The sequence below is a fragment of the Anomaloglossus baeobatrachus genome, chromosome 4 (genome assembly GCF_048569485.1).
Source record: "Anomaloglossus baeobatrachus isolate aAnoBae1 chromosome 4, aAnoBae1.hap1, whole genome shotgun sequence".
Taxonomy (NCBI): domain Eukaryota; kingdom Metazoa; phylum Chordata; class Amphibia; order Anura; family Aromobatidae; genus Anomaloglossus; species Anomaloglossus baeobatrachus.
The window spans coordinates 28,524,492-28,546,528 of NC_134356.1; the positions used below are offsets into that span (position 1 = coordinate 28,524,492).

The 22,037-nt window shown below is 44.5% G+C and overlaps 1 protein-coding gene across 1 annotated transcript in view; it reads right to left on the reverse strand.

The window, feature by feature from the left end:
* Nucleotides 1–14,257: 14,257 nt before the first annotated feature.
* LOC142303076 (cystine/glutamate transporter-like) overlaps nt 14,258–22,037 on the reverse strand; it is a 34,658-nt gene continuing 26,878 nt past the window's right edge. The window contains exons 5-12 of the mRNA XM_075344171.1: nt 20,400–20,499; nt 18,895–18,939; nt 18,679–18,802; nt 18,219–18,322; nt 17,916–18,012; nt 15,587–15,736; nt 15,331–15,508; nt 14,258–14,405 (exon numbers count right to left, since the gene is read on the reverse strand). Coding sequence (XP_075200286.1) covers nt 14,341–14,405; nt 15,331–15,508; nt 15,587–15,736; nt 17,916–18,012; nt 18,219–18,322; nt 18,679–18,802; nt 18,895–18,939; nt 20,400–20,499 — 863 coding nt within the window. The 3' untranslated portion in view covers nt 14,258–14,340. The remainder of the gene's footprint in view (nt 14,406–15,330; nt 15,509–15,586; nt 15,737–17,915; nt 18,013–18,218; nt 18,323–18,678; nt 18,803–18,894; nt 18,940–20,399; nt 20,500–22,037) is intronic.

A 22,037-nucleotide genomic window follows, 5' to 3' on the forward strand; every position in this document is an offset into this window, starting at 1 on the left:
CCAGGTGTTGGATCTCTCACCTCCGCCTCCTCCTGTAGAGGAGTCGGCGTCTCAGCAGGAGAAACACCAGTTTCGGTTCCCCAAACGTACGCGCAATACGTTTTTTGATTCGTTAAGGGTTGGGCTCACTCTCCCAAGGTGGATCCTCCAGTCTCCAGATTGGCTGCTAGGTCCGTTGTGTGTGTTGCAGATGGCTCATCCCTGAAGGATGCCACTGACAGACAGAGCTCTTGGTGAAGTCCATCTATGAGGCCACGGGCGCATCCTTCGCCCCGGCCTTTGCAGCCGTGTGGGCTCTCCAAGCAATCTTGGCTTGTCTGACTGAGATTAATGCTGTCACACGGAATTCTGCTCCGCATGTTTCGTCTTTGACCTCTCAGGCATCAGCCTTTTCGTCCTACGCCATGAACGCCGTCCTGGACTCCACTAGCCGTAAGGCTGTAGCATCTGCTAACTCCGTGGCAGTCCGCAGGGCCATGTGGCTGCGCGAATGGAAAGCAGACTCGGCTTCCGAGAGGTTCTTAACTGGTTTGCCTTTTTCTGGCGACCGTTTGTTTGGCGAACGATTGGATGAGATTATTAAGGAATCCAAGGGAAAGGACTCCTCCTTACCCCAGTCCAAACCTAAGAGACCTCAGCAGAGAAAAATCCAATCGAGGTTTCGGTCCTTTCGTCCCTCCACCAAGCCCCAATCCTCTTCGTCCAACAGACCGGAGAAAGGCCAGAGGAACTCCTATGCGTGGCGGTCCAAGTCACGCCCCCAAAAGGCCGCAGGAGGCACTGCCTCCAAGACGGCCTCCTCATGACTCTCGGCCTCCCCTAGCCGCATCCTCGGTCGGTGGCAGGCTCTCCCGCTTTGGCGACGCCTGGTGGCCACATGTTCAAGACCGATGGGTGAGAGACATTCTGTCTCATGGTTACAGGATAGAGTTCAGCTCTCGTCCTGCGGTTCATTTCTTCAGAACCTCTCCGCCCCCCGCTCAGGCCGACGCACTTTTTCAGGCAGTGGACGCTCTAAAGATAGGAGTTGTGATCCCCGTTCCCCTTCAGGAACGTGGTCGCGGATTTTACTCCAACTTGTTCGTGGTGCCAAAAAAGGACGGGTCATTCCGTCCCGTTCTGGACCTCAAGCTACTCAACAGACATGTGAGAACCAGACGGTTTCGGATGGAATCTCTCCGCTCGGTCATCGCCTCGATGTCACAAGGAGACTTCCTAGCATCGATCGACATCAAGGATGCTTATCTCCATGTACCGATCGCACCCGAACATCAACGTTTCCTGCGTTTCGCCATCGGGGACGAACACCTTCAGTTCGTGGCATTGCCTTTCAGCCTGGCGACAGCCCCACGGGTTTTCACCAAAGTCATGGCATCCGTCGTGGCGGTCCTGCACTCTCAGGGCCACTCGGTGATCCCCTACTTGGACGATCTCCTAGTCAGGGCCCCTTCTCGGGTGGCGTGTCAACAAAGCCTTACCGTCGCTCTGGCGACACTCCAGCAGTTCGGGTGGATCATCAACTTCCCGAAATCCAAGTTGACACCGACCCAATCACTGACTTACCTCGGGATGGAGTTTCATACCCAGCAAGCGTTAGTCAAGCTACCGAGCGACAAACAGCTTTCTCTGCAGGCAGGGGTGCAATCACTTCTTCGGAGTCAGTCACACCCCTTAAGGCGCCTCATGCACTTCCTGGGGAAGATGGTGGCAGCTATAGAGGCAGTGCCGTTCGCGCAATTCCATCTACGGCCACTCCAATGGGACATTCTCCGCAAATGGGACAAGAGTGCGGCTTCCCTCAACAAGAACGTCTCTCTTTCCCTTGCAACCAAAACATCACTTCAGTGGTGGCTCCTACCCACATCTCTGTCGCGGGGAAAATCCTTCCTACCCCCAACCTGGGCTGTAGTCACCTTTCAGGTTGGGGAGCGGTTTTTATCCACCACAGGGCTCAAGGAACCTGGACTCCGATAGAATCGTCCCTTCAGATCAATATCCTGGAGATAAGGGCAGTATATCTAGCCCTATTGGCTTTCCATCGGTGGCTGGAGGGCAGGCAGATCCGTATCCAGTCGGACAACGCCACTGCCGTCGCCTACATCAACCACCAAGGCGGCACTCGCAGTCGTCAAGCCTTCCAGGAAGTCAGACGGATTCTGCAGTGGGTGGAAGCCACAGGCTCCACCATCTCCGCAGTTCACATCCCGGGCGTAGAAAACTGGGAAGCAGATTTTCTCAGTCGTCGGGCATGGACGCGGGGGAATGGTTTCTGCACCCAGACGTGTTTCGAGAGATCTGTCGCCGCTGGGGAACGCCGGACGTCGATCTCAAGGCATCACGGCACAACAACAAGGTCCCGGCCTTCATGGCACGGTCTCAGGATCACAGAGCTCTGGCGGCGGACGCGTTAGTCCAGGATTGGTCGCAGTTTCAACTGCCTTATGTGTTTCCCCCTCTGGCGATGCTGCCCAGAGTACTACGCAAGATCAGGTCCGACTGCCGTCGCGCCATTATCGCCGCTCCAGACTGGCCGAGGCGGTCGTGGTATCCGGATCTGTGGCATCTCATGGTGGGTCAACCGTGGGCACTTCCAGACCGCCCAGACTTGCTGTCACAAGGCCCGTTTTTCCATCTGAATTCTGTTGCCCTCAACCTGACTGTGTGGCCATTGAGTCCTGGCTCCTAGCGTCTTCAGGGTTATCTCAGGATGTCATTGCCACCATGAGACAAGCCAGGAAGCCAACGTCCGCCAAGATCTATTACAGGTCTTGGCAAATCTTCCTATCATGGTGCGCTGATAACGGTTTTCCTCCATGGCCGTTTGCCTTACCCACTTTTCTTTCATTCCTTCAATCTGGAATGGACAAGGGTTTGTCCCTCGGCTCTCTCAAGGGCCAAGTATCGGCGCTCTCCGTGTTTTTTCAACGGCGTCTAGCCAGGCTTCCGCAGGTCCGCACGTTCCTGCAGGGGGTTTGCCACATGGTCCCACCTTACAAACGTCCGCTGGAACCCTGGGATCTTAACAGGGTTCTGACGGCTCTTCAAAAACCACCTTTCGAGCCGCTGAGGGATGTCTCTCTCACGTCTTTCGCAGAAGGTGGCCTTCCTAGTGGCAGTCACATCACTTCGGAGAGTGTCTGAGCTCGCAGCGCTGTCATGCAAAGCCCCCTTCCTGGTTTTTCACCAGGATAAGGTGGTTCTGCGTCCTGTCCCGGAATTTCTCCCTAAGGTGGTATCCCCTTTTCATCTCAATCAGGATATCTCCTTGCCTTCCTTTTGCCCTAATCCAATTCACCAGTGTGAAAAGGATTTGCACTCTTTGGATCTAGTGAGAGCACTCCGGTTCTACGTGTCTCGCACGGCGCCCCTGCGCCATTCAGATGCGCTCTTTGTCCTTGTCGCTGGCCAGCGTAAGGGTTCGCAGGCTTCCAAGTCAACCTTGGCTCGGTGGATCAAGGAACCGATTCTCGAGGCCTACCGTTCTTCGGGGCTTCCGCTTCCTTCAGGGCTGAAAGCCCATTCTACCAGAGCCGTGGGTGCGTCCTGGGCATTGCGGCACCGGGCTACGGCTCAGCAGGTGTGTCAGACAGCTACGTGGTCTAGTCTGCACACTTTCACGAAACACTATCAAGTGCATACCTATGCTTCGGCAGACGCCAGTCTAGGTAGGCGAGTCCTTCAGGCGGCGGTTGCCCACCTGTAAGAGGGGTCCGTTTTCGACTCTTTATCGAGGTATTCTTTTACCCACCCAGGGACTGCTCTTGGACGTCCCAATTGTCTCAGTCTCCCAATGGAGCGACAAAGAAAAAGGGAATTTTGTTTACTTACCGTAAATTCCTTTTCTTCTAGCTCCTATTGGGAGACCCAGCACCCGCCCCTGTGCCCTTCGGGCTGTTGTTCTTTTGTGTACACATGTTGTTCATGTTGAATTGTTCTTTTGGTTCATGGTCTTCAGTTCTCCGAACATCCTTCGGATTGAATTTACCCTAGACCAATTTATAAGTTTTCTCCTTCCTGCTTTTGCACCAAAACTGAGGAGCCCGTGGTCCACGGGAGGGTGTATAGGCAGAGGGGAGGGGTTACACTTTTTAAAGTGTAATACTTTGTGTGGCCTCCAGAGGCAGAAGCTATACACCCAATTGTCTGGGTCTCCCAATAGGAGCTAGAAGAAAAGGAATTTACGGTAAGTAAACAAAATTCCCTTTTTTTTTTTTAAACAAAAGTAGTCATTTCAAATGGCAGCTTTCTGGCTTTAAGACACACTAAAAAACAAATCATGAAAACATAATGTGCAGCCAGTAACAGTTACTTTTCAAGACCAAACGGGGAAAAATTATGGAATCACTCAATTCTGAGGTAAAAATAATGGAATCACCCTGTAAATTTTCATTCCCAAAACTAACACCTGCATCAAATTGGCTAAAATATAGGAAATAAAGAGTAGTCATAAATGGTACATTCTCTAAATGGGCTATAGTCAGCAGTGGGGTGCCGCAGGGATCTGTGCTAGGACCGATTCTTTTTATTAATGACCTTGTGGATGTGATTGATAGTAAAGTGTCAGTCTTTGCTGATGACACCAAACTATGTAGGATATTAAAAACTGACCTTGATAGTACAATATTACAAAAAGATCTGGCTAAGATGGCAGAATGGGCAGATACTTGGCAAATGAGATTTATTGTTGATAAAGTAATGCACCTAGGACGGAGTAATCCTAGAACTGCGTATACATTAAATGGAAGTTAACTCTGGACTATAGAACAGGAGAAGGACTTGGGTATTCTCATTACAAATAAGCTGAGCAGCAGCACTCAATGTCAAGCAGCAGCTGCTAAAGCAAACAAGATTCTAGGGTGTATAAAAAGAGAGATTAGATCCCGTGATCCCAACTTATTGTTACCCCTCTATACATCACTTGTAAGGCCACATCTGGAATATGGGATCCAGTTTTGGGCTCCACATTTTAAAAAGGACATTCAGAAGTCAGTTCAAAAGTGGCTAACTAGACTACTATAAGGAATGGAGGCCGCCCGTATGATGAGAGGTTGAAAAAGTTAGATATGTTTAGCTTAGAAAAAAGACGTCTCAGAGGAGATCTCATTTATATGTATAAATACATGTGTGGTCAATATAAAGGACTGGCACATGACTTATTTCTTCCAAAGACAATACTAAGGACTGGGGGGCATACCCTGCGAATGCAAGAAAAGCGATTCCGGCAGCTAAATAGGAAAGGGTTCTTTACAGTTAGAGCAGTCAGACTGTGGAATGCCGACCACAAGAGGTAGTAATGGCAGACACTATAACAGCTTTTAAAAAAGGGCTGGATGATTTCCTCAGTACACACAACATTGTTGGTTATAAATGACTTAGTGACCAAATGTAGAACTGGTGGAGGAAGGGGGAACTAGATGGTCCTAGGTCTTTTTTTTAACGTATGTAACTAAAGATCTACTCGTTAGTCTGCATCTAAAAAGGAGAGCTGTTGCACCAAGTGGACTGACATGAATCATGGCGCTCCAACACGAGAGATGTCAATTGAAACAAAAGAGAGGATTATCAAACTCTCAAAAGAGGGTAAATCATCACGCAATGATGCAAAAGATGTTGGTTGTTCACAGTCAGCTGTGTCTAAAACCTGGACCAAATACAAACAACATGGGAAGGTTGTTAAAGGCAAACCTACTGGTAGACCAAGGAAGACATCAAAGCGTCAAGACAGGAAACTTAAAGCAATATGTCTCCAAAACAGGAAATGCACAACACAACAAATGAGGAACGAATGGGAGGAAACTGCAGTCAATGTCTGTGACCGAACTGTAAAAAACCGCTTAAAGGAAATGGGATTTATATACAGAAAAGCTAAACAAAAAACATCATTAACACCTAAACAGAAAAAAAAAAACAAGGTTACAATGGGCTAAGGAAAAGCAATCGTGGACTGTGGATGACTGGATGAAAGTTGTATTCAGTGATGAATCGCGAATCTGCATTGGGCAAGGTGATGATGCTATAACTTTTGTTTGGTGTCGTTCCAATGAGATTTATAAAGATGACTGCCTGAAGAGAACATGTAAATTTCCACAGTCATTGGTGATATTGGGCTGCATGTCAGGTAAAGGCACTGGGGAGATGGCTGCCATTACATCTTCAATAAATGCCCAAGTTTACATTGAAATTTTGGACACTTTTCTTATCCCATCAATTGAAAGGATGTTTGGGGATGATTCAATTATTTATCAAGATGATAAGGGCATCCTGCATAGAGCAAAAACTATGAAAATGTTCCTTGAAAGAAGACACATAAGGTCAATGACATGGCCTGCAAATAGTCCGGATCTCAATCCAGTATAAAATCTTTGGTGGAAGTTGAAGAAAATGGTCCATCACAAGCCTCCAACCTGCAAAGCTGATCTGACAACAGCAATCAGAGAAAGTTGGAGCCAGATTGATGGAGTACGGTTTGTCACTCATTAAGTCCATGCCTCAGCGACTGCAAGCTGTTATAAAAGCCAGAGGTGGTGCAACAAAATACTAGTGATGTATTGTAGGGTTCTTTTTGTTTGTTTTTCATGATTCCATAATGTTTTCCTCATAATATTTTCCCGTTTGGTCTTGAAAAGTAACCGTTACTGGCTAGCACATTGTGCTTTCGTGATTTTTTTTTTAGTGTTTCTTAAAGCCAGAAAGTTGCCATTTGAAATGACTTTAGTTTTGTGCCGTTTGTGATCGGCTTTTTTTTAAACAAAACTAAACAACTGAATGAACATCCTCAGAGCCAGGGGAGGCCAGAATTTTTGCCAGGGGTTGTATTTAGAACACAGAAATAAGTGGTTCACCCAAACTCCCTATTATGGACAACTCTCCAGTCTAAGTTAACTACTAGGAATGATCGAATACCTCAAATATTTGGTTTTACGAATATTTACCGAATAGTTCGCCGTTATTCGACTATTCATGAATATTCGATGTGCGATGTAAGTCTATGGGAAACCCGAATAACAACTATTCGGACTTTCCATAGACTTACATTGCACATCAAATATTCGCATAGTGGCGACCTATTCGTCGGATATTCGCGAAGCCGAATATTTGAGGTATTTGATCATTCCTATAAACTACACCTCTTTTAGGACCCATGCAGTTTACAAGCAAAATATGACATGTATGAAACATTTTGGATTGGCTCCAGCTATATTTTCTCTATCAAACCTTCATCCCAAAAAGCATGGAATTCAACATGGTCCTCCTGTGGATCTCAGCGGGTCTTTTTAGATATGCGAATGTGGTGGACAAAGACACATTGAAAATACACTCTTGATTTTCTTAAATCCATCTTCTCCATATCCAACCGTGAGTTCTTCCAATATATTCAGATAAAACATTTCGCACTATTGCTTTATGGTTCAGCGGGAGTTTCTCAGCCAACTGAATTTGAAAAGCTTTGTTAAAGAGGCCCGGGAAAAAAAGGGTTAATATCGGATATCTATAGGTTAAATTCCCCTCAAACCAATCCTTTTAAAAAAAACCTTTCATATGTGGCTAGGTGGGAGTCTTTCCTGGGGAGGGAGCGTTCCACTTCCATCAGACATGTCAAAATATTTGGAATAAAACCTCCATATGTACCTCATATAAGGAAAATAAATATAAGATCATGATGTTTCGGTATCACACCCCAGAGTTCCTAAATAAATAAAATAGTCAACGCCCGAATATTTGGCGTTGTGGTTTGTCGGTTGGTCACACTTTTCCATATTTTGGATCTGCCCTAGGCTGTCCGAGTTTTGGACCTAGGTGAAAAGGCTGATGCAAGAGATTTCTTTTGTGGAGGTGGGGCAGGATCCGGCAATCCGCCTTTTTAATGTCACTCCTAGAAGGTTAAAGAAGAATTTAACTAAACTGTTTCTACACCACCTAACAGCAGCCAGATGCATGATTGCTCTCCATTAGGAAAAGTCCAATCCCCGCCCTATCGAGACTTACTAACCAGAATTTCTCACATTCGCAAAATGGAATATCTGACTGCACTGCTGAATGCTACAGCTGATCGTATTGAATGTACAGGTGCATCTCAATAAATTAGAATATCATGAAAAATGTCATTTTTCAGTAATTCATTACAAAAAGAGAAATGCATATATTATATAGTCATTACATACAGAGGGATCTATTCCTATATATTATAGAGTCATTACACACAGAGGGATCTATTCCTATATATTATAGTCATTACACACAGAGGGATCTATTCCTATATATTATAGAGTCATTACACACAGAGGGATCTATTCCTATATATTATAGTCATTACACACAGAGGGATCTATTCCTATATATTATAGAGAGTCATTACATAGAGGGATCTAGTCCTATGTATTATATAGAGTCATTACACACAGAGGGATCTATTCCTATATATTATAGAGAGTCATTACACACAGAGGGATCTATTCCTATATATTATAGAGTCATTACACACAGAGGGATCTAATCCTCTATATTATATAGAGTCATTACATACAAAGGGATCTATTCCTATATATTATATAGAGTCATTACATAGAGGGATCTAGTCCTATGTATTATATAGAGTCATTACACACAGAGGGATCTATTCCTCTATATTATAGAGAGTCATTACACACAGAGGGATCTATTCCTATATATTATAGAGAGTCATTACACACAGAGGGATCTATTCCTATATATTATATAGAGTCATTACACACAGAGGGATCTATTCCTCTATATTATATAGAGTCATTATATACAAAGGGATCTATTCCTATATATTATATAGAGTCATTACACACAGAGGGATCTATTCCTCTATATTATATAGAGTCATTACACACAGAGGGATCTATTCCTATATATTATAGAGAGTCATTACACACAGAGGGATCTATTCCTATATATTATATAGAGTCATTACACACAGAGGGATCTATTCCTATATATTATATAGAGTCATTACACACAGAGGGATCTATTCCTATATATTATATAGAGTCATTACACACAGAGGGATCTATTCCTATATATTATAGAGTCATTACACACAGAGGGATCTATTCCTATATATTATAGAGTCATTACACACAGAGGGATCTATTCCTATATATTATAGTCATTACACACAGAGGGATCTATTCCTATATATTATAGAGTCATTACACACAGAGGGATCTATTCCTATATATTATAGTCATTACACACAGAGGGATCTATTCCTATATATTATAGAGAGTCATTACATAGAGGGATCTAGTCCTATGTATTATATAGAGTCATTACACACAGAGGGATCTATTCCTCTATATTATATAGAGTCATTACACACAGAGGGATCTATTCCTATATATTATAGAGAGTCATTACACACAGAGGGATCTATTCCTATATATTATAGAGTCATTACACACAGAGGGATCTAATCCTCTATATTATATAGAGTCATTACATACAAAGGGATCTATTCCTATATATTATATAGAGTCATTACATAGAGGGATCTAGTCCTATGTATTATATAGAGTCATTACACACAGAGGGATCTATTCCTCTATATTATAGAGAGTCATTACACACAGAGGGATCTATTCCTATATATTATAGAGAGTCATTACACACAGAGGGATCTATTCCTATATATTATATAGAGTCATTACACACAGAGGGATCTATTCCTCTATATTATATAGAGTCATTATATACAAAGGGATCTATTCCTATATATTATATAGAGTCATTACACACAGAGGGATCTATTCCTCTATATTATATAGAGTCATTACACACAGAGGGATCTATTCCTATATATTATAGAGAGTCATTACACACAGAGGGATCTATTCCTATATATTATATAGAGTCATTACACACAGAGGGATCTATTCCTATATATTATATAGAGTCATTACACACAGAGGGATCTATTCCTATATATTATATAGAGTCATTACATAGAGGGATCTATTCCTATATATTATATAGAGTCATTACACACAGAGGGATCTAGTCCTATATATTATATAGAGTCATTACACACAGAGGGATCTATTTCTATATATTATATAGAGTCATTACATAATAATAATAATAATTTTATTTCTATAGCGTCAACATATTCCACCGCGCTTTACAATTAAGAGGGGACATGTACAGACAATATGAGACAATACAAAATAACAAAATTAAGATACCAGGATACATAGATACCAGGATACATAGAGGGATCTAGTCCTATATATTATATAGAGTCATTACACACAGTCTATATAATATATAGGACTAGATCCCTCTATGTAATGACTCTATATCAGACCTGGGCAAGGGGCGGCCCGTGGGCCACATCCGGCCCGCGGGCCACATCCGGCCCACCTGCTCTCTGTGACCGGCCCGCCCGTCTTCAGCCGGTGCAGTGGAGCCAGGCTGCAGCGTGCCGAGCAGGGAGAGATCCTGTGCAGGTCCGCACAGTCAGTGCAGGCAGCGGAACGCAGGAGTCTTTCCTCTGTTCCCTGCCGGCACTAATTGTCAGTGACACACGCGCACGCTCTGACGTTGTCAGTACTGCGCTGCGTATGTCATTTCAAACGTTTCCGCCCGCCCTGCAGGAGAAGAAGTAGCACAGCAGACGGAATAATTCATCTTGCAGGACCTGCGATGATGTCACGCCCATGTGACTGTGTGGGAGGAGACACAGGATGCCGGGCAGAAAGCAAGATACTGAATCCTGAAGGAGATGTGGACACATGATAACTGGTAATGAGAAAAGAGGGGACATGAGGGGGAGGGGAGCTGCAGGGTGAGTGCATATGAGGAAAGATGGAGTTGCAGGGTGAGTGGCATATGAGGGAAGATGGAGTTGCAGGGTGAGTGGCATATGAGGGAAGATGGCGTTGCAGGGTGAGTGGCATATGAGGGAAGATGGAGTTGCAGGGTGAGTGGCATATGAGGGAAGATGGCGTTGCAGGGTGAGTGGCATATGAGGAAAGATGGCGTTGCAGGGTGAGTGGCATATGAGGGAAGATGGCGTTGCAGGGTGAGTGGTATATGAGGGAAGATGGAGTTGCAGGGTGAGTGCATATGAGGGAAGATGGAGTTGCAGGGTGAGTGGCATATGAGGAAAGATGGCGTTGCAGGGTGAGTGGCATATGAGGGAAGATGGAGTTGCAGGGTGAGTGGCATATGAGGGAAGATGGCGTTGCAGGGTGAGTGGCATATGAGGAAAGATGGAGTTGCAGGGTGAGTGGCATATGAGGGAAGATGGCGTTGCAGGGTGAGTGCATATGAGGAAAGATGGAGCTGCAGGGTGAGTGGTATATGAGGGAAGATGGAGTTGCAGGGTGAGTGCATATGAGGGAAGATGGAGTTGCAGGGTGAGTGGCATATGAGGGAAGATGGAGTTGCAGGGTGAGTGCATATGAGGAAAGATGGAGTTTGCAGGGTGAGTGGCATATGAGGAAAGATGAAGTTGCAGGGTGAGTGCATATGAGGGAAGGTGGAGTTGCAGGGTGAGTGGTATATGAGGAAAGATGAAGTTGCAGGGTGAGTGGCATATGAGGGAAGATGAAGTTGCAGGGTGAGTGCATATGAGGGAAGATGGAGTTGCAGGGTGAGTGGCATATGAGGAAAGATGGAGTTGCAGGGTGAGTGGCATATGTGGGAAGATGGAGTTGCAGGGTGAGTGGCATATGAGGGAAGATGGAGTTGCAGGGTGAGTGGCATATGAGGGAAGATGGAGTTGCAGGGTGAGTGGCATATGAGGGCTGCAGACTGACAGAAGGATGTGAAGGGGTGCAGAGTGTTTGAGAGGGGTAAGTTGGGGTACAGGCAGGGTGAGATATGTGGGCAGGGTGTGTGACATATGGGGGTGTAGTGTGTGTGATATGGGGGTGCAGGCTGTATGGGGTGTAGTGTGTGTGATATGGGGGTGCAGGCTGTATGGGGAGCAGGGTGTGTGACATATGGGGGTGTAGTATATTACAGGTGTGCTATATGGAGGTGTAGTATATTACAGGTGTGCTATATGGAGGTGTAGTATATTACAGGTGTGCTATATGGGGGTGTACTATATTACAGGTGTAGTATATGGGGTGTAGTGATGTAGTATATTACAGGTGTATATAGGGGTGTAGTGATGTAGTATATTTAAGGTGTACTATATGGAGTTGTAGTATATTACAGGTGTGCTATATGGAGGTGTAGTATATTACAGGTGTACTATATTGGGGTGTACTATATAACAGGTGTAGTATATGGGGTGTAGTGATGTAGTATATTACAGGTGTACTATATGGAAGTGTAGAATATTACAGGTGTGCTATATGGAGGTGTAGTATATTGGAGGTGTACTATATTACAGGTGTAGTATATGGGGTGTAGTGATGTAGTATATTACAGGTGTAGTATATAGGGGTGTAATGATGTAGTATATCGGAGGTGTATTATATAGTGGTATAGTATAATACAGGTGTATATGGGGGTGTAGTATATTACAGGTATATGGAGGGAGTGTAGTATAATACAGGTGTAGTATATAGGGGTGTAGTGGTGTAGTTTATTACAGGTGTAGTATATAGGGGTGTAGTGGTGTAGTTTATTACAGGTGTAGTATATGGAGGGGGTGTAGTGATGTAGTATATTGGGTAGAACTGAGGTAATTATATTAGTCCGGCCCTCTAAACCAATCCCAATTTCTCATGCGGCCCCATGGGAAAATTAATTGCCCACCCCTGCTCTATATACTATATAGGAATAGATCCCTCTGTGTGTAATGACTCTATATAATATATAGGAATAGATCCCTCTGTGTGTAATGACTCTATATAATATATAGGAATAGATCCCTCTGTGTGTAATGACTCTATAATATATGTGAGTTTCTCTTTTTGCATTGAATTACTGAAATAAATTACTTTCTTGATGATATTCTAACTTATTGAGACGCACCTGTACCTGGGCTCTCCGGGATTATTTTTGGGCCTAATTCAACAGCTAGGTTTGGCTCGCCCTTGTCCCCTCCTTTCTTTATCCCTAGTGTCAGTCCTCTGTCTTTGTCAATTCTTGGTTTGATATCTTTAATGTTGACTGTCTAAGAGAAAGCTGTATTAAGGCCCTGTAATCATTTATCTTCACAAGTCTATAATTTCTGCAGTGATTTGCAGTTAGTTCAGGAGCCGCTAGAGGGTCTAAAGTTTTATGGATAAGCGTTAATGTTTTCTTCTTTCACTGATATAATTTTTTCTTATAGTATACGATTGCATTGGGCTTATGTTAACTGATATCTGATGAACGTTATATAATTCAATAAAAACTACAATAAAAAAAAAAATAAGTGGACATGTGTATGGTAGTATCGAGAGGAATTTCCATCTCGAGTATTAGATTGACAAGGATCTAAAATTTATGGTTCGCTTTTGTGTACTCTGTTGGCTTTTTTACTTTAGTTTTTGAGGTTTTTTTTTGGCTAATTGACAATCAGAATTTATGTAAAATCTGTTAGGGTCTTCCAACTATCACATGTCATTGTAGCGCTATATGCTAGAGGGGCTGTGAAGTTGGTTAACCTCCTTTGTACCCTATAAACACAGAGTTTTGCTCAAACGTTGCTGATTATCATGGCAGTATTGGACTCTGTTCAGATTGCAGATTCTGACATTCCACCCAATGGTTTCTCTGCTGTCTGGGATCAACACAGGGAGACTTGAATGTCAACGTGCTGTGTGCTAATTCATAGGTAGGCTAGCAAGAGTTAATCTCTGCTGATCTGCTTGCTCCTTTAATCACAGGTTGTGGGGAGACCTATCACATCTGCTCCCCTCCTATTTAGGCTGGTGGAATTTTTCTACCCATGCCAGCTATAGTTTATTCTATGTTGGTCTATGAGGTGTGGTGTCCTAGACCGTCTGATGAAAGTTGTGCCTATTGCTTGGAGCGATTGTGGAGTTTACCCCTTGTGTTTTTCCTCCTGAACCTCTTATTGTCTTAACCTTTGTGTGCTGTGTGACTGACTTTTGGTTTTTCCTTGTCTGTCTTGATCTGTGGTTTCAACACACTCCTGTCCTGTCCCTCCCCGGGGGAATCCAATCAGGACTGGTCAGGAGTGGGGCCAGGTAGGAGACTCGGGCATTTCCACCTTCAGGAGTATCCCTGAGATTAGGGATAGCGTAAGGTTCCCTATCTTGAGGGACAGTTCCCACTATCCCAAAATCATTGTGACACCTACGTTTGGTTCCGCTGGGATTGTGGCCTTACAAACGAAACTGATTTTACACTGTCACTATCTTTATTATGTACAAGGTCTTGTGCGTGATGGCAGCAGAACTTCATATCTTAGTAGGTTTTTATTTCTTGAGGGATAACCTCCATCAGTACTTGCATCTTCAATGTCAGGAGATCTGAAAAAGGTTTGATTAAAAAAAAAAATCAGAAATTAAAGGCATAGACAACTGGATCAGCCTCCAGAGCTCCATTCACAATTCTGCTGGTTCCCATGAAAAAACCCATTGCCATACTTATCAATTTAGCACTTAATGTGGGGTTGTGGTAGAGATGTATTTTGGCACCAATTTAGTTTGGATATTATGGTTGTAATATCCTATGTATTGTATGGCAGTATTATATGATTGGTTTTCCGAGGGAATCGACGTCGAGCTGACTCCACACCTTGATAACACCTATCTCCAAAAAGTGGAAGAGGCCACTAACAATATTGATCCATTTGTGCAAGATTAATTTTTGGAGGACATTTTCCTCTTTTTGTTGCTATGTTTATATTTAGTGTAGGGACCTACAAGCATGAGGTCCCGTGACGAGGGTTGTAGGCTTCCGTTTTTATGGCCATAAAACCAACAAAAACCTCTTTTTTTTTTTTTTTTTACAGCATACAGCCAGGACCCTTTCTGTTGGGCCTTGCACTGTAGAGTGTCTGTCCGTGCATGATACACAGGTGGGGTACGGCTTGGCAGCCCGCCTGATCTAATAGTATGGGCGTCACCTAATAGGCTGCGGGTTTGTGACTGTGTTATCTGCATATGTGAACAGCGCTCTATGCAAGCCACTAGTGTGCAGTTTTATCATCTAGCACTCGCCCTCCTCCATTCCATGGAGGTGTGTGTGTGTGATTTGCTCCTCCTGCACCTGTGACGCTTCCACTTTAGTGGGGGTTTAGCTGTATCCTGGTAGAGCACTAGTTTTTGGCCAGGGCGATGTACACACTGCAGCCCAACTTGCTGTAAGTAATACTTAATTTTTGGAGGATATTTTCCTATTTTTGTTGCTATGTATACATTTGTGCAAGATTAAGAACTATATTCTACTTACTGATGGTTTCCCTCAACCTCGGGGGCAATAGCTGCTTGTGGATAGTTATGTAATATACCGGCACTCCGCTTAATGTGATGAGACAGCCGATGCCGGTGTTCACCGGGTCTGAGTAAAGTGACATTCCCACGATGAAAATGCACATGGTGCTGAACACAATGGGTATAATCAGCGGGACCTTTAAAAAAAATAAAATGGTAGAGATGGTTAATGCCGAACCAGTAAAGGTGGAAATAAGTGCTAGAAAACATCAAACCTTGAAGGGCCGGGGGAGATCAGGATGTCTCCGACGATGAAGAATCAGGCCAATGGTGACTAATCCCATAAAAAGCCATCGAGAAAAACTGTAGAAGTTCAAGAGTCCGTAGATATCTCCGATACCGATCATTAGGAAAACCAGCGGCATCTGCAAAATGGACACCAAGGCAGTAAGGCCAGAGGATAGTTATGGTCAGGATGTGTAACTAGAAGTTTTTGGGCCCAAATACACAGGTGCAGAGGGATCTTTTAAGCACCTTTAACAAGCCGAGCATGGGTGTGACTGCTGTATCCTCTATGACCATGCCCCTGAGGAACAAAGACCGTGCGCTACCTCTGCATCTTTTAAGGTTATATCTCCTGGAAGGTAAGGCCGGGTGTGTAAACTCTACCTGTGTACCCTTTATAGCTCAGCCCCTCAGGAACCAAGGCTGTGGTGTAACTGCTACCTCTGCCCCTCAGTTACAGAGGCCATGTTCTCCCACTGCACCCTTTAAAGCTTTACCCCCTAGAAACCAAGACAAAGCTCCGCCCCCGAGGAACCCAGACTGAGCGATAGGTGCTTCTGCACCAATATAGTGATGATCCTAAGGAACAAATGCTGTGTTACCCGTGAAATCTTTACAGCTATACCCTTTAGGAACCAAGGCTGGGGTGTGACTGCCACCGCTGCACTTACTATACCACTCAGTTACAAGGACTGGTTTCTCCCATTGCACCCTTTAAAGCTCCACCCCCTAGGAACCAAGACTGAGTGATCGGTGTCTCTGCACCCAAATAGTGATGATGCTGAGGAACAAAGGCCGTGGGCTAACCCTGCATTCTTTACAGCTACCCCCTTTAGGAACCAAGGCCTGGCATGACTTCTACCTCTGCACTTCCTATGCCCCTCAGTTACAAGCAGAAACCAAAGTAAAGTTATTTCAGGGTGATCCTATACTCGAAAAAAACAACAAAAACCCCCTAAAAACAGCATATTAAATATAGATTTTATTAAAAGGTAAAGCCTATAACATACAAACATACACCTACATAGCATAGGTATTGTGATTGAGGCGGGAGATGGCTCTACCGATGTCCCTACCTAGCTGCGGATATTGGCACCCTAGAAGTTACACAATGGTGCTCCTGCTCCGCGACAGCTATCCCTTAAGTTCACAGTAACAAGGACCGTGTTCTCCCTCTGCACCCTTTAAGGCTTCGTCCCCCAGGAACCAAGACTGAGTGATAGCTGCCTCTGCACCAATACAGTGATGACCCTGAGGAACAAAGGCCGTGCGCTGCCCCTGAATTCTTTAAACTACACCCTTTAAGAACCAAGGCCTGGTGTGACTGCTACTTCTCTGCACTTCCTATTCTCTTCAGTTAGAAGTGCCATCTTCTCCCTCTGCATCCTTTAAAGCTCCACCCCTCATGAACCAAGACTGTGAGTGATAGGTTCCTCTGCATCCATATAGTGATGACGCTGTGGAGCCAAGGTCGTTTGCTAACCCTGACTTCTTTAAAGCTACACACTTTAGGATCCAAGGTCTGGAGTGACTGCTACTTCTCTGCACTTCCTATTCTCTTCAGTTAGAAGTGCCATCTTCTCCCTCTGCATCCTTTAAAGCTCCACCCCTCATGAACCAAGACTGTGAGTGATAGGTTCCTCTGCATCCATATAGTCATGACGCTGTGGAGCCAAGGTCGTTTGCTAACCCTGACTTCTTTAAAGCTACACCCTTTAGGATCCAAGGTCTGGTGTGACTGCTACCTCTGCACTTACTATTACCTTCAGTTACAATGGCCATGGTCTCCCTCTGGAACCTTTAAAACTCCACCTTCCCAAGGAACCAAGACTGCTATTGATAGGTGCCTCTGCCCCAGAATAGTGATGACCCGGAGGAACAAAGGCCATGTGCTACCCCTGAATTCTCTAAAGCTACATCCTTCAGGATCCAAGGCCTGGCATGACTGCTAGCTCTGCACCCTTATAGCCACACCCCCGAGGAACCAAGGCTCAGTCGTTACTGCAACCTCTATAGCTATGCACCTGAAAAACCAAGACCTTGGTGCGACTTCTTCCTCTGTATCCTCAGAACAATGCCCTTCACGAAACAAGGCTCTGTTGTGACTGCAACATCAGCCCTTTAACCCTTAGGAGCCAAGGATCATGTGGATCTGCCACCCCTGGCTATCATCATGTGTCCTAGAGTTTTTTTGCGGGGGGTTTTCAAGCCTAAATCGTTACTTATATACACTCCACATATACAAAACTTCATGGGAAAGTGAAGCAATATGGGACTAAACTATAATTTTATTTTATAAATATAAAAAAAATATCGTACCATTAGTAACAGAGCTGGAAGAGGCGTGTGTCTTCTGATGTGGATCATCGAGAACAAATTGGGCCAATGCCCTTCTCTGGAGGCCACGAAAAGCATCCTAATTGTAAGAAACGGCACTTAATAAGATTTCTGCCAACACCCCTCCATTGCCCATCATGGTGGGGATGGAGACTCCCATAGAAGTGAATGGAGCTGACCTCATGATCCCTTCTCACTGAGTGGTAGGGGGGATGGCTCATGATCAGTGGAGGGTTATGAATGGTTAAAAAGTAAAATGAAGACTATGGAGCTTAATGTACGTACCTAGAGGAAGCAAAAATTCCTCCATTCAAGGCCCCAAAGCAAGACATGGCCACCAGTAAGGAGATCACGGGAGAAATCTGAGGCACCGTATAGTCAGCGAAGCTCTTAAAGGAGAAAAAGATGAGTGTTACGTATTACTAACACTAGATGAGGCTTTTAGGATGTCCATTTTTAATATTATGCATTTCAAGAAATATCTACATATTCCCTGCTTAGGCAACAAATTAAATTATGAAAACTCTAGTTGCTTGCAGTCACCACTAGGGGGAGCTCACTGTATACAGATTTATTATTAGGATCTATTTGCGGCGAGCTCCACCTAGTGGTGGCTGTGGACAGAACGTAATCATTCAGTCCAGGTTGGGGGGATTTGAAGCTGAAAAACACAGCATAAAATATATAATAAAATGAATGGAATACCCTCCCGGTATGGCCAACTCTTCAAAGAAATGTCACTCACCATGGCCACGGCCTCCGAGGTCAGAACTTCACTGGTGGTCAGGACGGTGTAATAGGAGACATTAGTGAGGAGGTAGCAGATGGTGACGATGATGAGTGAGACGATCACAGTGATCGGAATATTCCTGGGAGGGAAACAAAACAACAAAAAAAAAAAAAACATTTTAATACAATTTTTTTTTATTTTTTCAGGATTTTTTTGCTTTTACGGTTTTACCTTTCTGGATTAATAACTTCTTCAGTGACGAATGTAATGTAAAACCTGAAGAAAAAATAAATAAATAAAGATGTCAAAAGTGAGTGTCTTGAAAAAGTATTCACACCCTTAAGGAATAAGCACGGTGTCTTGCAAAAGTGTTCACACCCTTCACCCCTGGGCGATTTTCCATTTTTTTTTTTTTTGCTCCCCTTCTTTGGAGAGCCGTAACTTTTTTATTTTTCCGTCAATCTTGTCATATAGGGGGCTTGTTTTTGCGGGACGAGTTGTACTTTTGAGTAACAGCATTAGTTTTACCATATAGTGTACTGGAAAATGGAAAAAAAAAATCCAAGTGCGGTGAAATGGCAAAAAAAAAAGTGCAATTCCATGATAGTTTGGGGGGTATTTTATTCACCCTGTTCACTATATGGTAAAACTGATGGATGGCCCAGGTCAGTATGAGTTCATAGACACCAAACATGTATAGGTTAACCTAAGGGGTTAAAAAAAATTCAGATGTTTGTCCAAAAAAAAGAGTAGCTCTTTTGTCTACATTTTCTGCGACCCATAGCGTTCTCATTTTTCGGGATCTGGGGCTCAGAAACACCTTACTTTTTGCATCTTTAGCTGACGTTTTTGATGGTACCATTTTTGCGCAGATGCTACGATTTAATCACCTGTTATTGCATTTTTAAAAAATTTTGTTTGGACCAAAAAACATAATTTTGTCGTTTTGGAATTTTTTTTTCGCCACGCCATTTACCGATTACATTAATTGATTTTATATTTTGATAGAGCGGGCGTTTCTGAACACAGCGATACCAAATATGTGTGTTTTTTTTTTAACTGTTTAATTTTCAATGGGACGAATAGAGGGTGCTTTAAACTTTTAGGTTTTTTTATTTTTAAAAACTTTTTTTGTTACATTTTTTTTTTTTTTTTTTTACTAGTCTCCTTAGGGGGATATAAGGATCAGCAGTCTGATTTATTTCTGTTGCTTAGACCTGTACAGCTCTGATCAGTGGAAATGCAGCGTTCCTGTAAGACCCGCCACTCTGTTGGCTGTAACAGGAACTACATCATGATAGTGACAGGAGTCATCACATGACCCATCGCTTCCATGGCAACCATTGGCTCCTCGTGATCGTGTCACGGAGTCACTGATGGCGGAGGGGAACAGCGCGATCCCCCCATCGGCTAGCGCAATCTAAGTGGCAACCAGACGTGTGTGGATTGCGGATCCACCCATGCCTGTTAGCCCCACATGTCTGCTGTGCAGACATGTACAGAGATGACCACCGGCTCACCGCAGCAGCCGGTGGTGATTACCCCAACATGACCAAGGACGTACCAGTACTTCACTGGTCATAAAGGGGTTAAGGAATAAAGATGTCATAATCTACAGTGCCTTGCAAAAGTATTCACACCCCTTGGCCCAGTTTACTTTTTTTCTTTTCAGCTTTGGGGTCTAACAGGAGTTATCAGCACGATAGTTCCCCCCATGGCCCAAGAGATTCACTTACCAGCCTCCAAAGGCGAACATTCCTGAATAAAATGCCAGGGGGATTTTATCCAGAGCCAATGAACTTGTATCAAACGCATCCTGGAAGTTTTCAGTCTTTCCTAAAATGTAAAGTTCCGTCAGTTTCGGAAAATACTGTCATTCCTTCTCCAGGATATGAATAAGTAAGAAAAAAAAAGAACCCTAACAAAACCACGCCCATTCCTCAATTTAATTGGCTACATGCATGTGAGCGGGGTATTCATCCGCTCATGGGTGGAGTTTCACCCACATTAATGTTATCTTAAATATGTGCTCACCTGGGGTGAACACATATTTAATATAGGGAACCATTTGGGATCCAAAATAACAGTCTCTTTAGGAGTGAGAGGAACCAGATCACCAAAAAGAGCCGGACTGCCCATCACTAGCACATACCAGAAAAGAAATACCACCACAAAGTGCTCATATCATACTAATATACAGAACTAAATTAATAAGCCATGGAGAAAAAGACATGGATCGCACATCCCAAAAATACATTGATCTAAAAGCCGCTAGGCAAAAATTTAAATAGAACATGAGGTTCTTAGTTACCATTCTGATCAGACTGTATTAAGCCCACTGCCACGTCACGGCGAACCTCTTGAGTGGGTCCCTAACCTGACCTTTTTGTGCGGCACCGTGCACTGACCACCGCCGCAGCGACAAAGCGCCAGCAGGGCGGGCGACCTGGTGCCTCACAGCACCCATACTGCAAGGCAAAGCCCCCAAGGCTCCAGGCCGCGCCGCCCCACCGACACCACACCACCACAACAGCAGCCACCACACAGCACCAGCACACAGTGAGAGGAGCTGTGCACTCACCTCCCACTGGCTCCCATGTGTGAACTGGGAGCAAAAAGAAGGCTGACCCCTCTTGCAGTCTCCTGCTGATTAAAATCACCTGTGCCAAATGGGGAGAGTGCAGATCCAAGCAAAAAACAGAGGGGGATAGACTGTTATATAACAAGCTTTGTCGCTGCGGCAGTGGTTGGCGCACAGTGCCGCACCATAAAGGCTTTAGATTAGGGACCCACTCAAGAGGTTCGCCGTGACGTGGCAGTGGGCTTAATACAGTCTGATCAGAATGGTAACTAAGAACCTCATGTTCTATTTAAATTTTTGCCTAGCGGCTTTTAGATCAATGTATTTTTGGGATGTGCGATCCATGTCTTTTTCTCCATGGCTTGTTATAGAACTAAATTAATACCAACTTACACCGTTCATATAATATAAACATGCACTACTGAAATTATACAACCACACAATCAGAGCCGGCGTCGGCACCGGGGCAAGTGCTGGGGCCTTGGACGGCCGGGGGGGGCCCCACTCGCCGGCGTCACCAGCGGTGATCAGTTCTGCGGCTCCCGGGCTAAGTTCCCGCGACTGCAGTTCGCAGCCTGGCAGCCGCACTTTCCTGGCTGCCGACCCTGCACTTGTTAGCAGCGTTCCCTCCTGTGATGTATACACTGTAGCCCCCAGCCCATCTTGTGATGTATACAGCAGTCTCACTGTGCACTGTTGTCGCGGGCGGAGGGTGCGCTGCTCAACCGTGCCAGCGGCTCGGGTCCGGCTGCAGCTACTACTCGGTGGCTCGAGCGGTGGGCCGGATCCGGGG